Source organism: Bipolaris oryzae (genome assembly GCF_000523455.1).
Source record: "Bipolaris oryzae ATCC 44560 unplaced genomic scaffold scaffold_6, whole genome shotgun sequence".
Taxonomy (NCBI): Eukaryota; Fungi; Ascomycota; class Dothideomycetes; order Pleosporales; family Pleosporaceae; genus Bipolaris; species Bipolaris oryzae.
Genome location: NW_006911282.1, coordinates 170,525 through 187,011, shown reverse-complemented (window position 1 = coordinate 187,011; position 16,487 = coordinate 170,525). Strand labels below are relative to the sequence as shown.

General features: G+C 51.4%; 7 protein-coding genes across 7 annotated transcripts; 2 read left to right on the top strand and 5 right to left on the bottom strand.

The window, feature by feature from the left end:
* Nucleotides 1-551: 551 nt before the first annotated feature.
* COCMIDRAFT_82212 (uncharacterized protein) lies at nucleotides 552-883 on the bottom strand (the record flags this gene model as incomplete). Its single annotated transcript, XM_007685015.1, has 2 exons — nucleotides 552-783; nucleotides 852-883. 2 exons carry the CDS (start codon nucleotides 881-883, stop codon nucleotides 552-554), a joined length of 264 nt encoding a protein of 87 aa, XP_007683205.1.
* A 2,453-nt stretch (nucleotides 884-3,336) lies between these two features.
* Nucleotides 3,337-4,341, top strand: COCMIDRAFT_1034 (uncharacterized protein; the record flags this gene model as incomplete). Its single annotated transcript, XM_007684933.1, has 1 exon — nucleotides 3,337-4,341. The coding sequence occupies one exon, from the start codon at nucleotides 3,337-3,339 to the stop codon at nucleotides 4,339-4,341; it is 1,005 nt and encodes a 334-aa protein (XP_007683123.1).
* A 450-nt stretch (nucleotides 4,342-4,791) lies between these two features.
* Nucleotides 4,792-5,554, bottom strand: COCMIDRAFT_82195 (uncharacterized protein; the record flags this gene model as incomplete). Its single annotated transcript, XM_007685014.1, has 4 exons — nucleotides 4,792-5,055; nucleotides 5,115-5,330; nucleotides 5,388-5,465; nucleotides 5,519-5,554. The coding sequence occupies 4 exons, from the start codon at nucleotides 5,552-5,554 to the stop codon at nucleotides 4,792-4,794; spliced, it is 594 nt and encodes a 197-aa protein (XP_007683204.1).
* A 464-nt stretch (nucleotides 5,555-6,018) lies between these two features.
* COCMIDRAFT_82469 (uncharacterized protein) lies at nucleotides 6,019-6,569 on the bottom strand (the record flags this gene model as incomplete). The annotated part of the gene is made up of 3 exons (XM_007685013.1): nucleotides 6,019-6,138; nucleotides 6,202-6,461; nucleotides 6,521-6,569. The coding sequence occupies 3 exons, from the start codon at nucleotides 6,567-6,569 to the stop codon at nucleotides 6,019-6,021; spliced, it is 429 nt and encodes a 142-aa protein (XP_007683203.1).
* A 1,682-nt stretch (nucleotides 6,570-8,251) lies between these two features.
* COCMIDRAFT_32402 (uncharacterized protein) lies at nucleotides 8,252-11,278 on the top strand (the record flags this gene model as incomplete). The annotated part of the gene is made up of 3 exons (XM_007684979.1): nucleotides 8,252-8,661; nucleotides 8,975-9,790; nucleotides 9,847-11,278. 3 exons carry the CDS (start codon nucleotides 8,252-8,254, stop codon nucleotides 11,276-11,278), a joined length of 2,658 nt encoding a protein of 885 aa, XP_007683169.1.
* Nucleotides 11,279-12,594: 1,316 nt separating this feature from the next.
* COCMIDRAFT_82447 (uncharacterized protein) lies at nucleotides 12,595-13,716 on the bottom strand (the record flags this gene model as incomplete). The annotated part of the gene is made up of 3 exons (XM_007685012.1): nucleotides 12,595-13,037; nucleotides 13,111-13,480; nucleotides 13,585-13,716. 3 exons carry the CDS (start codon nucleotides 13,714-13,716, stop codon nucleotides 12,595-12,597), a joined length of 945 nt encoding a protein of 314 aa, XP_007683202.1.
* Nucleotides 13,717-14,684: 968 nt separating this feature from the next.
* COCMIDRAFT_82313 (uncharacterized protein) lies at nucleotides 14,685-16,290 on the bottom strand (the record flags this gene model as incomplete). The annotated part of the gene is made up of 4 exons (XM_007685011.1): nucleotides 14,685-14,822; nucleotides 14,881-15,962; nucleotides 16,034-16,136; nucleotides 16,231-16,290. 4 exons carry the CDS (start codon nucleotides 16,288-16,290, stop codon nucleotides 14,685-14,687), a joined length of 1,383 nt encoding a protein of 460 aa, XP_007683201.1.
* Nucleotides 16,291-16,487: the final 197 nt, after the last annotated feature.

Below are 16,487 nucleotides of genomic sequence, written 5' to 3'. Positions count from 1 at the left end.
CCATTTCCTCAACCAGGAACGCCCTTTGGATATGCAAGAGCCGGACTACCGATTCACCCAATACGCGTACAGCCGTGTATGCGGCACTACTCTGGAGAAGCACTGAACACTGCATAGAGGGTCAGAGATGCATATTTATCCAAAGCACTAATAACCCTTTACAACCCCGCAGAATCAACACAGGCAGCTCGCATGGCAAAAGCATATGCCTCGACATAATACTACGCCGAGAGATTTTGGACAGGTACGTAAGGGATACACCGCAAGCCAAAAAAAAAGTTGGAAGCAGAAAGCCTTGCACAAAGCAGTTGGAGCCTCCTGGAGTTTTGAACTTGAGAAGCAAATTTCAACCTGCGTTTTTGCAGAGTCGTCTGGAAGACTTGGACGCTATTTAGTCTTTTTATGCTCTCCAGTAGCTGACTTGCGTCGCAATCCTATACGCCGGGAGCCCGAAACACCATCTATCCTCGTTTCGATCATATCGTGACATTTCTCAACCATTTTTTCGCGATCTGTTTTTTCTTCTCTTCTTCTTCTTTCCTTATCTTTACTTATTTGACAGCGCTCCACACCTTCTCCAAATATCCACTCTGTTGAGCCAGGCGGTTCAACGAGTCATCTGCCTCACCCATTGCACGGACGAAACCAGCGAGGGCAAACGACTTGTTGTCTCCGGGGATTGCGCGGCCTTCAGCTGTAACATTGGCAATGGCGATCTGGACAGAGGCGTGATCCTTGGGTCGGATGATACGGTTGGTGGCGTCGCACTTGCGTGGGATGTAGCTGCGGAAATATCAGTTTACTTATGTCCAGTCTTGGTTATTGCACAGGGCCAAGGATTGTTTATTTACAGGTCTACGAGTTCTCCGCGTTCGTTCTCCATTGTGGCAAAGATTTGTGGGTTTTTTGGGGGGTTTTGGCTTTAGGACAGTGTCAGCGATAAACGACAAACTTGCGACTGCCTGATACTCACGTAAAATGTACAGGAAACGTGTAAATGGTCGGGATTTCGCTCTCGACGTATTTTCGATCACCGCGTGCGAATCGATAAGCGATGTGGTCTGTGCATCAGCATATCCACCTTGTGCTACACATGTGGTGGCTGCTAGCAAGAGAATGGATATACAAGCAAAATGGGGCTTGATGATTATTAGGGATTGCCGGGCTTGTAAGTCGCAGGGAATGTGGTTGGTCATTCCCACGCAGCCGTGGTATGCAATCTTTTGGGCACATCACAAGATCGTCTCTTGTCCATATCAACTTTACTCTGAACAACATCAAGACCACTTGCAAGGATAGATCATCGTCCAATTTTTCTTCAAAAACATCCTAGATGATTCCATTGCCCCTTGTGTTAGATTCAAGGCACTTACATATCTCAGAAATATAATCGATATCAATACAGGACATAGTACCTTTACTTTCTGACCACTTTTTAGTTTTTAAAAAAAAAGGTTGCCATAAGACTCATACACGATATTTTATCCCAGAGAATACCTCTCTACATCTGACTCCTGCCGGTACTATCTCCTCTGGCTTCTCAACTTCGGATGCACTAGGAACTGACCGTCGCCCTATGCATACAACCCACATCAACCGTATTCCTCCCAACTATGCAGTCGTGTGTATCACCTCTTTATATGGTGGCTCGTACTGATATCGCCCACTATGTAAGCATATGAGCATATGAGAGAACCAGAAGGATATGCCTTTGTTGGTGAGTTGGAGAAGATGAGTGTTGAAGTGTTTGGATTCAAGGGACGAAGTCGTTCATCAACTTGACTGCAAGATAATAAGCTAAGTAGGATGAAAAAAAAGAAAGTATTTTTCTTTCCTTAGAATAGAAGCCACTTTCCATCATCAAACCAGCACGGCTTTTTGAGTTGCTCCACTTATTATCACAAGACACGTTCTTTACCAGTTGGGAAACATGTAGTCGTTGCAAAACTGACGACATCGATATCAGTACTACTCAGTTGCATCTTGGTGATAATTTCTTTTTGTATTGAATTATAAAGAAAAATTCCACCTATTCATCTGGATGCTCCTCGCCACAAACAGACACACACACACACACCGCAAATCTTGTAGAAAAAAATACTCTGAATCAATGTCCTCATCCATTGTCATACCAGTTATCCAGCACAATAACAGCAATTGCTATCTAGAAATCCCTGAGATGCGCTGGCGTCTTGTACTGAAGATATACAAGGTCACTCGATGCAGTTGACTTGAGGTAAATCCTGTGGCAGACAGATATGTAGGTGATTCCTGCTGTATTTAAGACGAGATCAGGAAATGCGGTGGTGACAAGATACTCATGTGTAAAAGAAAGAAGAAGGGGATGGGTTAGGGAGCTTGTGATGACGGAATTCACGTATTTCGTATTGATAGAGGAAATATGACCATGTTTATGCGTATGTCTTACTAGGCCCTACACGTACAAAGCTACAGAGATCCTATTTACTCGGTTTCAGTAATATACACATGTTTTCTGGGGCTCTGGTGGGAGGGGGATTACTACAAAAGAGCGTTGGATTGCGGAGAATTCACTATTTTTTTTTATCTATCAAGGTGAAGGTACCCAGATAACCGAGAGAGATGGTCAATTTGAAGCTAACAGTTCAAGACAACGAGGCAAACTGTGGTGCGAAGATGAATCTCGGTGGGCAAAGGAAGGTTGTGTTCTTTTCACAATTTTGTGATGGGTTTGGACTGGATTCTTGCTACGCAAGAATATGTATTGGGATCATCTTGTGTTAAAAATTTGGGGGAGAAAGTAACAATTGTATGTGTGGGTAGGCCATATCCAAAGTGAAGCAGAGATGTTAGTCTCAAAGGTGTATTGCTTGACTGTGGTCGAGCTTACGCAAAACTTTTGCAAGTAATTCTTGAAGTCATCAATAACGCTTTTTGGCTAGGAGTGTCTCCCGTATTCTCCAAAGGTATAGTCTACAGAGAAAATGGTCTGGATATACATGTAAATCACAGTACTTGGTAGTTCTAGGCTACGAATTCTATCAACCGACAGCCAATCTGCTGGTCACGTCATACTTGTCATGAATCTCACCCAATGCGTAACGTGCTCAAAACGCAAATAAGTGACCATCTGGCGGTTACACGGTGAGCTTTGAGTCATGTCTTTCACCTACAGGCTGCAATAGCAAAGACATCATTGGTCAATACTTAGAGCAAACGACTAACAGCACCACGGCACAAGCAGGTGAGAACTGCAAACGCAAGCCTCTCTATCACCTATTTAACCACAAACCCTATCACACAAACGATCCCCCGCTACATCCAAACTTTAAGCTTAAAAAAGTCTACATGCAAACTATGCAACAAACTAACAACCGCTACCGCTGCATCGGCAAAGGCTTCTGCGGCAGTGTCTGGGCCCTCGAAGCCGCCACCCCCCAAACCGCCATCAAGCGCGAAGATGGCGGCCCCGGCCGCTCCGTCACAAACGACTACAACATGCACATCAAAGTCGTCGAGAGCGCACAGCAGCAGCAGCACCACCACTACTACTACTCCCTCTCAACCCCCCTCTGCATCCCCCAATGCCACCGACTCATCCAAGCCACCGACCCCTGGTGGCACACCAGCCTCCCCCAGTTCCCTCCCGGCTACTCCGCATGCAGAGCCCTAGTATCGGAGCGCGTCCCCAAAGTGCCCCGGTCCATCAGCAACAAGCTCGTCGATCTCTTCTGTGCGGGCAACACCCCGCTGAGCGACTTTGTCAAGGGAAACCCAGACGACGACGCATGTCTGATTCGACCGTACCTTGGTCGCCGGCGCCGTCACAGGCAAGACGGGGTCAGTCAATCGCAGTTCCAGCGCTTCAGTCTACGTAATGTGCCGCTGCATGTTGATCAGATGGAGGTGCTGGGGCTGGACGTCAAGGCGTATGCGGGTGCCATGGCGGAAGCGCTGGCGCTGATGCACTGGGGTGCGAGGATCGATGCGAATGATGTGGAGTTTGTGTTGGCTCCTCCGCGCGCAGGGCATGCATCTACGTTTGAATCGGAGTATCTAGGTGTTCACTGCATGTGGATTCTCGACTTTGATTGTTGTCGTCCGATCCAGATTGACGAAACGGGGGTTGAGCAGGCTTCTGCCGCTTTCTACAAGAACGATCCTTTTTATCCTAGGCCTGGGGCTGGCGAGACGGCTGATGAGGAACTATGGATGGTTTTTAAGCAGAGGTTCCTGGAATCTAGTCACAGGATCATGGGGGAAGAGAGGCAGGACCAGTGGTTCCTTGCTGATATGTTGGTGGAGAGGATTGAAGAGGAGGGTCGGTCGAGGAGGAAAGACAAGGAGGCGGGAACTTCTTAGGCTACATGTTGGTGGTGATCATTTCAAGGTTGCATTCATGCCTTGTGTATATTAGCAGTTGAGCAGGTGTAGTGCTCATGATTTCTGTATATTTCCTTGGAAAACGAGGTAACGGTTGCACATAAAAATGGACCGATCGCGTTCCGGAAATTCCCTATCCAAGTCGAGGGTCGGGCCGAATGTGCTGTTACGTACAGAACACAAAATGTGGAGTAGTATATATGTACGTCGTAAGAAATGGCAAGATGTGCGAATGACGTGGTGTTTGTGGGAGCACACGGATGCAGGGACTGAGAATCAGGATCCACTTGATGAATAATGTTAATTGCAATGACGACAGCTTGCTGTATCCGAATCAAATGTAGCCTTGTTCATAAACCGTTTCGTATATGTGACACCCCAACTCCGTTTACACCAAAGAATCCATTTCAGTTAATCATTGCCCATGGTTTAGTTTCTTAGCGCGCGCAGCCTCTCGGTAAAAGCCTCCTCTTCCTGCTCGGTAGGACCCACCTTGGTCTTGGCCGGGGTGGCTTCTTGCAGGTCTTGTTGTAGGTCAACGCCTGCCTTGTCTGCTGCCTGGGCCATGAGGCGGTCGACATCCTCCTGTGGGGTACCAACAGCCGTGGCAGACGAGGTAATGTCCTGGTAGAGTTCGGTGGCAGAGTCTACGTTCTCGAATTGTTTCTCAAAATCAACCATAACTGCAGCAATCTATGGTAGGGTCAGCATGAGCGTGGAGGATCTCGGGTGCTACTGCAGTGACTACATACGCGTTCAGGACTCATCGACTTCATGGCCACGTCAAGACTCCGGTTGACCTTCATCATGTTGCCCGTGATTTGGCGCATAGTGACTGCTGTTTGTACACGGCCAGCGACGGCATCGACGCGAGAGGCAAGCTGCAGGAGGTTGAGCTTCTCGTTTTGTTTGCGGATGGCGTTTCCGGCGTAGATGCGTGCGATGTCGTTGTGGCCCTGCTTCATGGCCTGGCGAACGCGTCAGTATGTTTTTGACTGGGAGCAGGACTCGTCGTGCGCGCACACCTTTTCCAGCTTGGTCTTCTCGGCCTGCTCTTCCTTGCCGGCTTTGAGGGCCTGTCGGTTCAGCGACTTGGCTGTGAACTAGTCAAGGTCAGCGGGCTGACTACTAGCAGGGACAGGCGGCCGATGCCCACCTTGAGGTTGAAAAGCGCATTCTCGAGACCCGACATGGTGTATAGTTAGAGTGTAACAGTAGGCAGGGTTGGCGTGGATTGGGGTAGGGCTTGGGGAGATGGGTAGGTGTAGGTGGGTTGCCGCTACTGGCCAGGGCTACGCGGGGTTTGGCGGCCCACGCGCCCCGACGTCATTGGTCGCGAAAGGGTCGCGCGAATGCCCGTCCTGTTGCAGAGTACTTGTCGACGCGCATTCAAGAGAGCAGTGGGCAGATGGGTGCACAAGTCAAAATCATGGTAAATTTGTCATGGTGGTCTTTGGGCTGCGGTGCAGCCTGCTCGACACCGAATCGCACCGGAAAACGCCTAGCCTTATGCATTGGAAAAAAGGTGGCCTGCATACGCTGAAAGCCTACCTGGTCTACCCAAAACGCCATGCCTGCACCCCCTCGATGTCCGCCCAAACGCCATGCAACCGAGTCCGTTATTCGTACAAGTGATGCGTCAGATGAAGTAGCTGATTACTGCGAGGGTGCGTTGAATTTGCTCGTAGCATTCTTGAAAAGCTCCTCTTGGGCAGCAATGAGCTGCTCCTCGGTCATGCCACTCTGCTCAATCTTGGTTTGCTTCTTTTCGCGGTTCTGCCCCACGTTAGTTCCGACCAGGGAGGTACATATATGTGTGTGTATCTGGCGAGCGCGTACCTGTTGCTGCTTCTTGTAGTCTTGTGCGACGTCGAGGATGGCGGGCACGTAGTCGCCAAAGTCGAGCTCCTCGAGAGCAGCCTTGACATGCTCGCAGGCTATGGTCTTCTTGGCGTCCTTTTCGGCGATTTCGTTGGCCTCGGACGAGATGAGGGTGATGAACTCGACGCAGCACTCAATAAGCAGGTCTCGCGAGTCCTTGGCAAAGGTCATGCCTGGCTCGCTGGCGAGGATGTCTTGGACAATCTTTTGCACCGTCGCTGTCGGGCACGTTAGTGATGGGCTTGGGGCGAGGCGGGCGCATGTCAGGAGCACTCACCCTTTGGCAACGACAGATCGTCGTTACCGCCAAACTCGCGGTCGGACATGATGATCTAGTGGGCAGTATGCTATTGTCTGCTGTGGCGTTGAGCTCGTGGGCCTGCGCGCGCCCGGGTGCTGTGCAGCTCGACTTAAGAAATGCAATACGCCTGCACGGGCCGGCTGTTTGGCCGACGGCGTGGATGGCTAGGACGCTGATTGGCTGGTGTGTGGACTTTCACCAGCCAGTGTGCTCACCACATTATTTACTAGAGTAGTACATGGTTAGTACTATATACCGCTACATACACACACGAGGGGAGAGGGAGTCACACACACACACATAAAAGGTCAACTATGGGTGGCAGTAAGGGCATATACGAGTCAGGGCTCACGTGAAGCTGCCGATTGCCGGATTCAAATGTGTTACACCGGTCCCGTGGTCGGCTGTCTATCAGAGACTACCCATGGCACTATCGCTATCGCTATCGGGCGGCACATGAGGGCTTCGGGCTGCGGACTGCGGACTGCAGACTGTGGACTGGGTCTTTTCCTCAAACAACAGGCTGGGCGCTTGACGCAGCGGCTGGCTTGAGCAGAAAGTATGAGGGTATTCGGGCTCCACCAGACACGGGCAGGTGGAGGCGGTGATTGGCAGTGAATGGCTTTGCTCCGAGATCTTAGCCAGGGACTGTAATCTGCTGCCGGCCGTGAAGGCGCACTGCGGTGGAGAGACGACGTCAGCGCACGGCAGCTTGCTTGGCCCACACCCCCCCAACGGGTCAACGACGGGCGTGTCATGTCCATACGTAGACGGCAACGGGGGTGTGTCACTGGTAGGTGTACTTAGTGTGCCAGTACTGGTGTCGCTGCTGCTAGTTGCTGCTGTTGCCTCTAACACATTTAGTTACATGATTTGGCTCCAGCTTGCGCGCGTCGCTCGGCGACCGACAGTGCAAGTGGTGGATGAGTGACTGATGACAGCACTGGGGCGGCGGCGGCGGTGGTGGTGGTGGTGGTAGTGGTAGTGGTGGGTGGCGGTCAAAGGGCCGAGGACAAGCGGCAGGCGTTGCGGCAGTGGTGCAGTGCAGTGCAGCGCTGCAGCGGCGCAGAGGCTCGTGGCCAAGGCTCCGCCACCAGCGCCCCGAGTGAATGCATTGATTGCTCTGGCCAGAGGGGGACGAGCACAAGTACGAGTAGCATATGAAATCTAGCAAGCCTCCCTAGTTGACCGGTCGGATAACGTGCCTGCGGTCAAGGGAGCAATGGGCTGCTGTCCATAACGAGCGCAAACACTTGACTTGCCTATCTCCTCTGCGTTCCACCCACTCCCTTAGTATCGATTCCTCCGCCGCTCATCTGCAATCCACAATCTGCAATCACCTGCAATCTGCAGCGCCCTCTGACGCTGCTGTTGCTATCAATCGCCCATCTGCATCGCTGCTCCCGCACGCTAATAACTCACCATTCTGGCACGGCCGTGTCGATGCTGCAGCCTGTCTCCTGCCAACTGTACCCGAACCCACTCCCCAGGCTCTTCCAAGGCACACTCACTGCACACGCACACACGCTCACGTCTCCCCAACCCTACCCGCGCCTTACACACCGCCGCGTGGCTCGAGCCTGCACAAACTCGGACTGCTTGCCCCGTTAAAGACGTCCTAGAGCAGAGTTTTCGCACACTCGTTGCAACGCGCTTGTTTAGGGCCAAGGCCGCTCGGAGCAGCGAGCCAGGTTCCAATTGATTATTATGACTTCACGCCCGCCTGCGGACCCGGCGCCCACTTCGCTCTCAGCGTCCCCGGCCAGCGATACCTTCAGCAGCAGCCCCTCTCGCGCCAGCCTCCGTGACAACTCCTCCTCCTACTCCACAGCCACCATCACCCCTTCTACCGCCGCCGCATCCAAGATCCGCCCAAAGAGCCCAGCTGTAGATGCCCTTTCGCACCGTCCCGGACTAGTCTCGCGCACCTCCGACTCTTCCACAAAGACCATCCAGCCCCGCCATCACATCCGCAACAAGTCGAGCAGTCTTGTCCCGACCCTCTCCACCCTCAACGTCGGCACTGCACCCTCGACCCGCCAACCACCCACCATGGCCTCCCACGCCGGTACCACGTCCTCTGGCGCTGCCGACCTGCTTAGGCAGGCAATGACACGGTAAGCATGCCCTTGTTTGCCCTTTCCTCTCCCCCTCTCGCCATCGTCGCCGTGCTGGTGGGTGTGCAGCCTTTGGGCCGCCACCCCAGAGCTGTCCCCGTCGCTTAGCAAAAGCTAGCATCTGAGCTGGTCAGATGCAGCTGAGCAACATCCCCGTCTAACGTTGCACACTATTTCTTCGCCATCGGCCCAGCAACTCGTGGTCATGTTCGCAGCTCTCACACCACCACGTTGCTCCCGCCCCGACACGCACTCACCGCCCTTTAACTTGATGCGACATCATGTCGTCTTCTCCATTGCTGACTCACCACAGAGCAACAAACGAAAATAATGACGACGGACACGATCAGATCGGCTCCACCAGCTCCACGCCACCCGGTGCCACGACACCCAAGCCCGATCCTACGGACAAACGACTGCCGGGTATTCTGCATAGTTACTTTGGTCAGGTTCGTGATTCTCTTATGCCCTCGCGGAAGTCGTTGTCAGCGGCAAGCCCCTCCCCCGCACCCGTCACTTCTTCTGCACAGAACCATCTCGAGCCTGCACCGTCGGAACCCCAAGAAAAAGAACAAAAAGAGTCATCTACCCAACCCAAAATGCTGCCTAGCCCTACCCCTAGTGCCTCTTCCCGAACTCCCTCAGCCTCACAGTTGGCTGGTGAAACGGAGAAGCTAACGCAAGGCGACTTTGCGCCGTTGCAACAGGCTACCCCTCCTCAGACTCCTCGCACACGCTCGCAAGAAACCAAGCCACAGCCTTCGAACCTGTCTCGCACCTCCAATGCGTCAGACCAGTCCAAGGAAAGCAAGACGGCTCCTGTCGTCGCCCCAAAAGGCAAGCTCGCAGTCACAATCTCTGAAGGAAGGGGCCTTGTTCCCAGTGTAGACCCCTATGTCGTCTGCCAATTCCAATGGGCCGAGTACATCTCAGATGGCCCTAGGCACGATGACTCGAAGAAGGGCCGCCCACCCATGCAGATGAAGCGAACAGAGAGCCAAATGAACCACCCAATGGCCATCCCAATGAAGAGCCGACAGAGCAGCAACAGTGGCCACAGCTCAGACCCCAGGGACAATGGCTCTCTTGAGGAAGTCACCGCCCCCAAGTGGGGACACGAAGCAATTTTGTAAGTGGCGACATTTTTTTTTCACTTTTGTAGGTTTTGAGCCTAACAGCTTCAAGTGATGTTGTTGGAGACCACGCAGAAGTCGACGTCTCAGTTTACGACCGCGCCAACGGCGAGGCTTTCCTCGGCCATGTTCGCTTCTGCCCAAACCTTGTTGAATATAACGAGCCCTACGATGGTTGGTTCCCACTAGAGCCCCGAGAAGGCGAGGGCGGCATTGTTACTGGAGAAATACACTTGAAACTCAATTTCCAGAAGGTCGAAAAGAAGCACTATGGCCCAGAAGACTTTGAAATTCTCAAGCTCATTGGAAAGGGCACATTCGGCCAGGTATTCCAGGTCCGCAAGCGAGACACTCGTCGAATTTACGCCATGAAGGTTCTCTCAAAGAAGGTTATTGTGCAGAAGAAGGAGGTGGCACACACACTCGGAGAACGCAACATTCTCGTCCGGACAGCTATGGCCGATTCGGCCTTCATTGTCGGACTCAAATTCTCTTTCCAGACTCCTTCAGATCTGTACTTTGTAACCGATTACATGTCTGGAGGTGAGCTCTTCTGGCATCTCCAGAGAGAAGGCCGTTTCCAGGAAGCACGTGCCAAGTTCTACATTGCAGAGCTCATCCTCGCACTGCAACATCTCCACGAACACAACATTGTGTACCGAGACCTCAAGCCTGAGAACATCCTCCTGGATGCAAACGGTCATATCGCACTCTGCGATTTCGGTCTTTCCAAGGCTAACCTCACCGAGAATGCCACAACCAACACATTCTGCGGTACTACCGAATACCTTGCTCCTGAGGTTCTCTTGGATGAGCACGGCTACACCAAGATGGTTGACTTCTGGTCTCTCGGTGTGCTAGTTTTCGAAATGTGCTGTGGCTGGAGTCCATTCTACGCAGAAGATACCCAGCAAATGTACAAGAACATTGCTTTCGGAAAAGTCAGGTTCCCTCGCGACGCCCTCAGCACAGAAGGTAGGAATTTCGTCAAGGGACTTCTCAACAGGAACCCCAAGCACAGACTTGGCGCCACACGCGATGCGGAAGAGTTGAAGGATCACCCCTTCTTTGCTGATATCGATTGGGACGCTCTGGCTAAGAAGAACGTTGTGCCACCTTTCAAGCCCAAGCTCAAGGGAGAGCTTGACGTCTCCAATTTTGATCCCGAGTTCACCAATGCTCTCAATGGAGCTGGTTCCTTGAATGCACGTGCTGCCGCTCTAGCTTCAGGTGTCAACTCGGCATCCACGCCACTCTCACCGACGATGCAAGCCAACTTTGCCGGTTTCACCTTTACAGATGCGAGCACAATGGAGCAACAATTTGGCCACGATAGACACAGGAGTGAAGGCATGGAACGCATGGACGAAGACGATACGGATGACGTCAACTGGGACAGGCCAGCGGGGCGTGGCGATAGGATGTCTGGCGTTGTTGCTAGCAACGAACATGATGTCTTCAACCACGGCCAGTTTGACGTCTGATGAGCCCCTCATCAGACAATAGCCTCGTCCTTCCTTCTACCGTTATGATTCTTCTACAGCACTTCCTTCCTACGACCCGACAAAAGTTGCTGTCTTGTTCTGTTTTATTAGTTCAAGGCAGCCTTATTGCTATGAGCCTCTTCTTGGATACCCAGAGCTTTCCCTACAACAAAGACTTGAACTACTTTCAAGTCTTTGATTAATATGCTCCATCAACTTCTGCTGCTGCTGCTGCTGCCAACGCAACAAGTGGCTACAGAGGTACAATTTGCGTAACCTCGAACAGTGAGGGACCACCGTGTCCGCTCCATGATCCACGACGATTCCAGGATTTTCCAGAATGAATTTTATGGGTAGCGAAAGCCTACGCATTACGACACGTACACCATCTTTCGTTTTTGCCGGGGCATGGGATTTGCATTGCGCGGTTGCATTGCTTTCGCTTTTTCCGTGTGTATGGGAGTTTTGTTTGCTAAATGGTGTGGTGTCGAGTCCAAGGCTTCATGCGACTATCTTTTGTGTTTTGCTATTGCCGTGCATTAAACTCGTAAGCTTTCTTTTTTTTCGCTTCTATGCAAGTCGTTTATATATTTTTTAAACAAGTGAATTCATACGTATGCATCGTCATGGAACAGACAAAGGCGGTCATGGATATGGGCTAGGTTGCTTATACATACATCTGTAACTAAAATGCAAGATCAATGAAAATTAGAGAATATGTCTTAGCTTTTTTCTTGTTACAAGGTTTTTTTTTCTTCTCAATTGATTTGTGTAGGAAAGCCAAGGCATTGATGCAATTTTTCTTCGTATTGCGTTTTTCCGTGCTTTTACCTACTAGTCTCACCGGTACCGCTATCGTTGAGTACATGTTGCACTAGCCTCAATGCGGCTGCGGCGGGCACGTGAAGTACGTACTACTGATTGATGTACCTCTTTCATCTTATCAGATGGATCAAACTGTGTAATAAGAGAGGGGGAGAACATGTGTAAACGTACCCCCAGCGCGGAGGATCTAGCCTAACTCGTCAAAACATGTAACATGCAACATGTACATATATATACTTGGAAATTATTCCTGGACGAATTCAAAGCATGTATTTCCCAGCTCTACTCATTCGAGATGGTAGACTGAAAATTCTGATTATCCTACATTGGTGCCTTGTCACAATTCAACGTTAGAAGCAAAAATAAAAATAAAAAAAATTAGAGAAGAGTGTAACACTGGAGAACACCATGCATCGCTTCCATTGTACAATTTATCAATCAACTTTATTTTACCCTGGATCTGCACCTCCTCCCAATACCAATACCCTTGCTTACAACTTTGCCTTTTTATTGTCGCCCTCAACTTTAACCAGCGCCCTTCCATTCGTCAGCACCGTCTTGCCGCCCTCAACCTTGACAATAAACCTTATCTCCTCAGCCCCCTGCGCATCCTTATCCCCTGTCCGCCACATATCCACAATGAGCTTGTCGGCCGGCTTGACGGGGGCAGCAAAGCGCGCCTGGAACTCCTTGAGGTTCTCGGGCTTGCTGGCGCCAAAGGTCTTGAGGAGGGCGTGGGCGGCCATGTTCCAGGAGAAGAGGCCGTGGATGATGGGGCCGCCAAAGCCCATTTTTTTGCCAGGTTCGGGGTCCGCGTGCAGGGGGTTGTAGTCGCCGTTTAGGCGGTAGAGGTGCGCGGTTTCCATGGTGGTTTGGTGGATGTGCGTGTGGTCGGGGTTGCGGGAGGGAGGGGGAAAGTTGGGGACTTTGGGGCCTGCATGGGGGTTTCGTTTGTTAGCTATGCTTGCGTTCTCCGATGATAAATTAGTTGGTTTGGTTTGACATACCCTTGGGACCACCCCATCCTCCTTGTCCTACGTAAAATCCACTTCCAACAGCTCGGGTGTACGTCTCGCCCGTCTCGGCATCAACAAGGCGTTGTTCGGTTTCTACAACCGTACCTGGCTTGCCCTTGTCGTACACGCCTAGTACTTTGCTTCGCACCTCGAATTTGCGGCCCGCGCTGCTGACAGGGAGCGGCTTGAGGAATTGCATCTTGCGCTCGCCGTCGAGCACGTGCTTGGTGTCGAACTTGGGCACACCCTCAATCGGCTCCGAGTTGCTGCGCGCATAGAAATCAATGACCTCCTGGTCGGTGTGCTTGAATGGGAGAATAACGGGATACGTGGGGAAGGCGGCAAATGAAGGATGAAGTTCCTGGCATGACTGTTAGAGCTTGTTCTTTTTCGTAATTCACCATATGTACATTCGCAATAACTCAGCGACACCGCCCAAAGGGACGCTCGCCTAAATCAACTTACATAGAGGAAATGTAGCTCATCTGGGTATGTAGCTCCGATGCTGTTTGCGAACAGCAGAAGATCGCGCTTCAGCCATGATACTTCAACTGGAGGAAACTCGAAGCCGACACCAGGTCCCAATTCTTTGCCCATGATGAAAAGTATGTAGTGCAAATGGTAGTGACGTTTTAGTGTAAAGGAGTTTTCTCCCGCCGCAATGCGCAATGCCAAAACGTCAGTGGTTTCTTTAGATTGCAAGTATTTAAAGCTCAGGTGGTGTCGGAAGCCCGGGGTGGCAGGCGGGGCGGTAATCGCGACGCGGAGCTCTGAGGTTTGGGCCGAGGTACGATTCATTCATCAATACTCAACACAAACTATGCCCCAAGAAGAAGCAATAGTGGCATGACACAACAGTTCCCAAGAGGGGCACCCGGTAGACAAAATTCCCGGGACTTTACACTACCCAAATCGATAATGCGCCGGAAAATTGGCAGCTTTTAAAGCTTCACAACATAGATACAACATCACAATCACAAAAAACTTTGTATAGACGTAGTGGTGACAAGATTTTAAGGTAGTATTTGCAAGTATACAAGACTGGAAAAAAACCGCAGGTAAATGGTGCGACTAACTGTATGAAGTACAAGTCGTTTTATAGTCCCGGGAACTTTGTCCACCAGGGGACGGAGACCCAGTTTTGTGTAGCTGGTGCCGATGTCGGTATATCTAGTTGGCCTTCGCCACTTTCTTCTGAGAACAGATATGAACATGAGCAGTCTGGGTAAACTTCGTAGTATTTATTATATCTATAGCCTAATTGCTTCACTAAGGAACCTAAATGCAAACAGCATATTGTATGGAAGCTCATAAAGAGGACCGACCATGCAATATACATGCTAAATTCCTTTCCATCATCTCGTCCTTCGTAATGTTTGTGAAACAGCACCATAGCTCAGTAAAGCTACTAGGTGGGGTCTCAATTCCATGCGCCGAGAACAAAATGACAGAACCTTTGGAGTCTAAACCGAATCATAAAAATGACTTCTGCAAATGCTCAAAATGCAAGCGGAGGCAGAAAACAAGTCGTGGTGGAGGGGTATATCGTACGGCAAACATGTAGTCTACTCCTTGATAGCATAGGAGCGGCGGAACATGCTGTCAACGCCGGTGAGGTAGTAGACACCAGATGAAATGGTCTCAGGGTTTCCCTTGGGAGTGTAGTCCTTTTGCAGATGGGCCTGCTCACGGAGGTTGCACATCTATAGATATGATTAGCAACGCAATCCAAAAATAATCTCATGGGGGGTTGAAACTCACCTCGTCGTAAACCTCGGGGGCTACTACGCGCCTGTTGGCAAGGCGGTTGTGAATGTCAAGCTGCTTAGTAAGGTTCTCAGTGCTGCCCCTGACAGTGAAAGAGAACAAGGACGAGGCCAGACCACTTCCGTAGCTGAACAGGCCAATGCGCTTGCCCTGCAGATCTTGGCTGTTGACGTTGGCGAGCACGCTGCACAAGCTACCGTAGACGCTGCCACAGTACATGTTACCGCACTCGGTTGGGACCTGGATGCTAGGCTGGACGCGGGCAGCGAAGCGCTTCTTGGCAAGACCCATGAATGTCTTCTCGACAGTCTTGTCGCTGATGGAAGTGGCATAGTCGAGGTCGCGGAGCTCAGCGGGAACCTCGGCGAAGATGGGATTGGTGGGGTTGACAAGGTAATCGTTGTAGAGCATACGCGCGTACGACTTGGCGACAAGCTTGCAGGTTGGCGCATGGAAAGCCATGTAATCGAACCTGTCCAGAGGAGTCTCGAGCTCGTGGCTGCTTCCGTTGACGCCATTGCCATTTTGGCGTGCCTTGAGAGTCTTCTCGCGCTCGTTGTAAGCCTTGTAGCAGGCATCTACCGCCTCAGTGTAGCAGCGAAGGGAGAAATGACCATCGACGATGGGGTACTCGCTCTTGAGGTCAGGCTTGTAAAAGTCATATGTGTGCCTAACATAAGAACCGCGCTGGCCGGCATCCATGACGAGGGGCGCATTGGGACCAACGAGCATGGCCACGCATCCAGCTCCACCAGTGGGGCGGGCAGCACCCTTCTTGTAAAGCGCAATATCTCCTGCGACAACGATAGCGTCACGGCCGTCCCAAGCCGACGACTCGATCCAGTTGACCGAGTTGAAAAGGGCGTTTGTTCCTCCGTAGCATGCATTCACAGTGTCGATACCCTCAACGTTGTAGTTGCCAGATTCTTCGAACAGCTGCATGAGGACGGACTTGACAGACTTGGACTTGTCAAGCAGCGTCTCGGTGCCGACCTCGAGGCGGCCAATGTTCTTGGGGTCGATGTTGTATTTCTTAAAGAGAGAGGTGACGGTGGTCAGGGCGAGAGAGTAAATGTCTGTGGAGGTGGAAAATCAGTCGTGTGTCCAGGAACGAGTAATGCCAAAGGGCAGGAATGGTACAACTCACCCTCGCGGTCGTCGCAAAAGGCCATCTTGGTCTGGCCGAGACCAATAGTGTACTTGCCGGCGGCGACGCCATCGAACTTCTCGAGCTCAGTCTGGTCAACGCACTGCAGGGAGACTGGTTAGCGGGAGTTGCAGCAATATGGACGCGTGACGGGGCGAGGACGCCTGTGGCATGCGCAGGGAGTGGAAGTAGTGTACCTGGCTGGGGAAGTAGAGTTCAATGGCCTTGATGCCGATGTTGGAGGGACGAGCAGCCATGGTTGCAGTGTTTTGACGTGGTGGGGATGGAGTAGGAAGAGATTGTGTGGGCAGAAAAGAGGGGAGTTCACACCGCTGGTTTAAGTAGTTGAAGGAAGAGGATGCTACGCGTAAAGTGGAAAAGGGCCCCAACAGTAATAGCGGCGATCCGGATGTGGCAATGCTAGTAAGATGTCAACAGCATGGCTCGAAAGGGG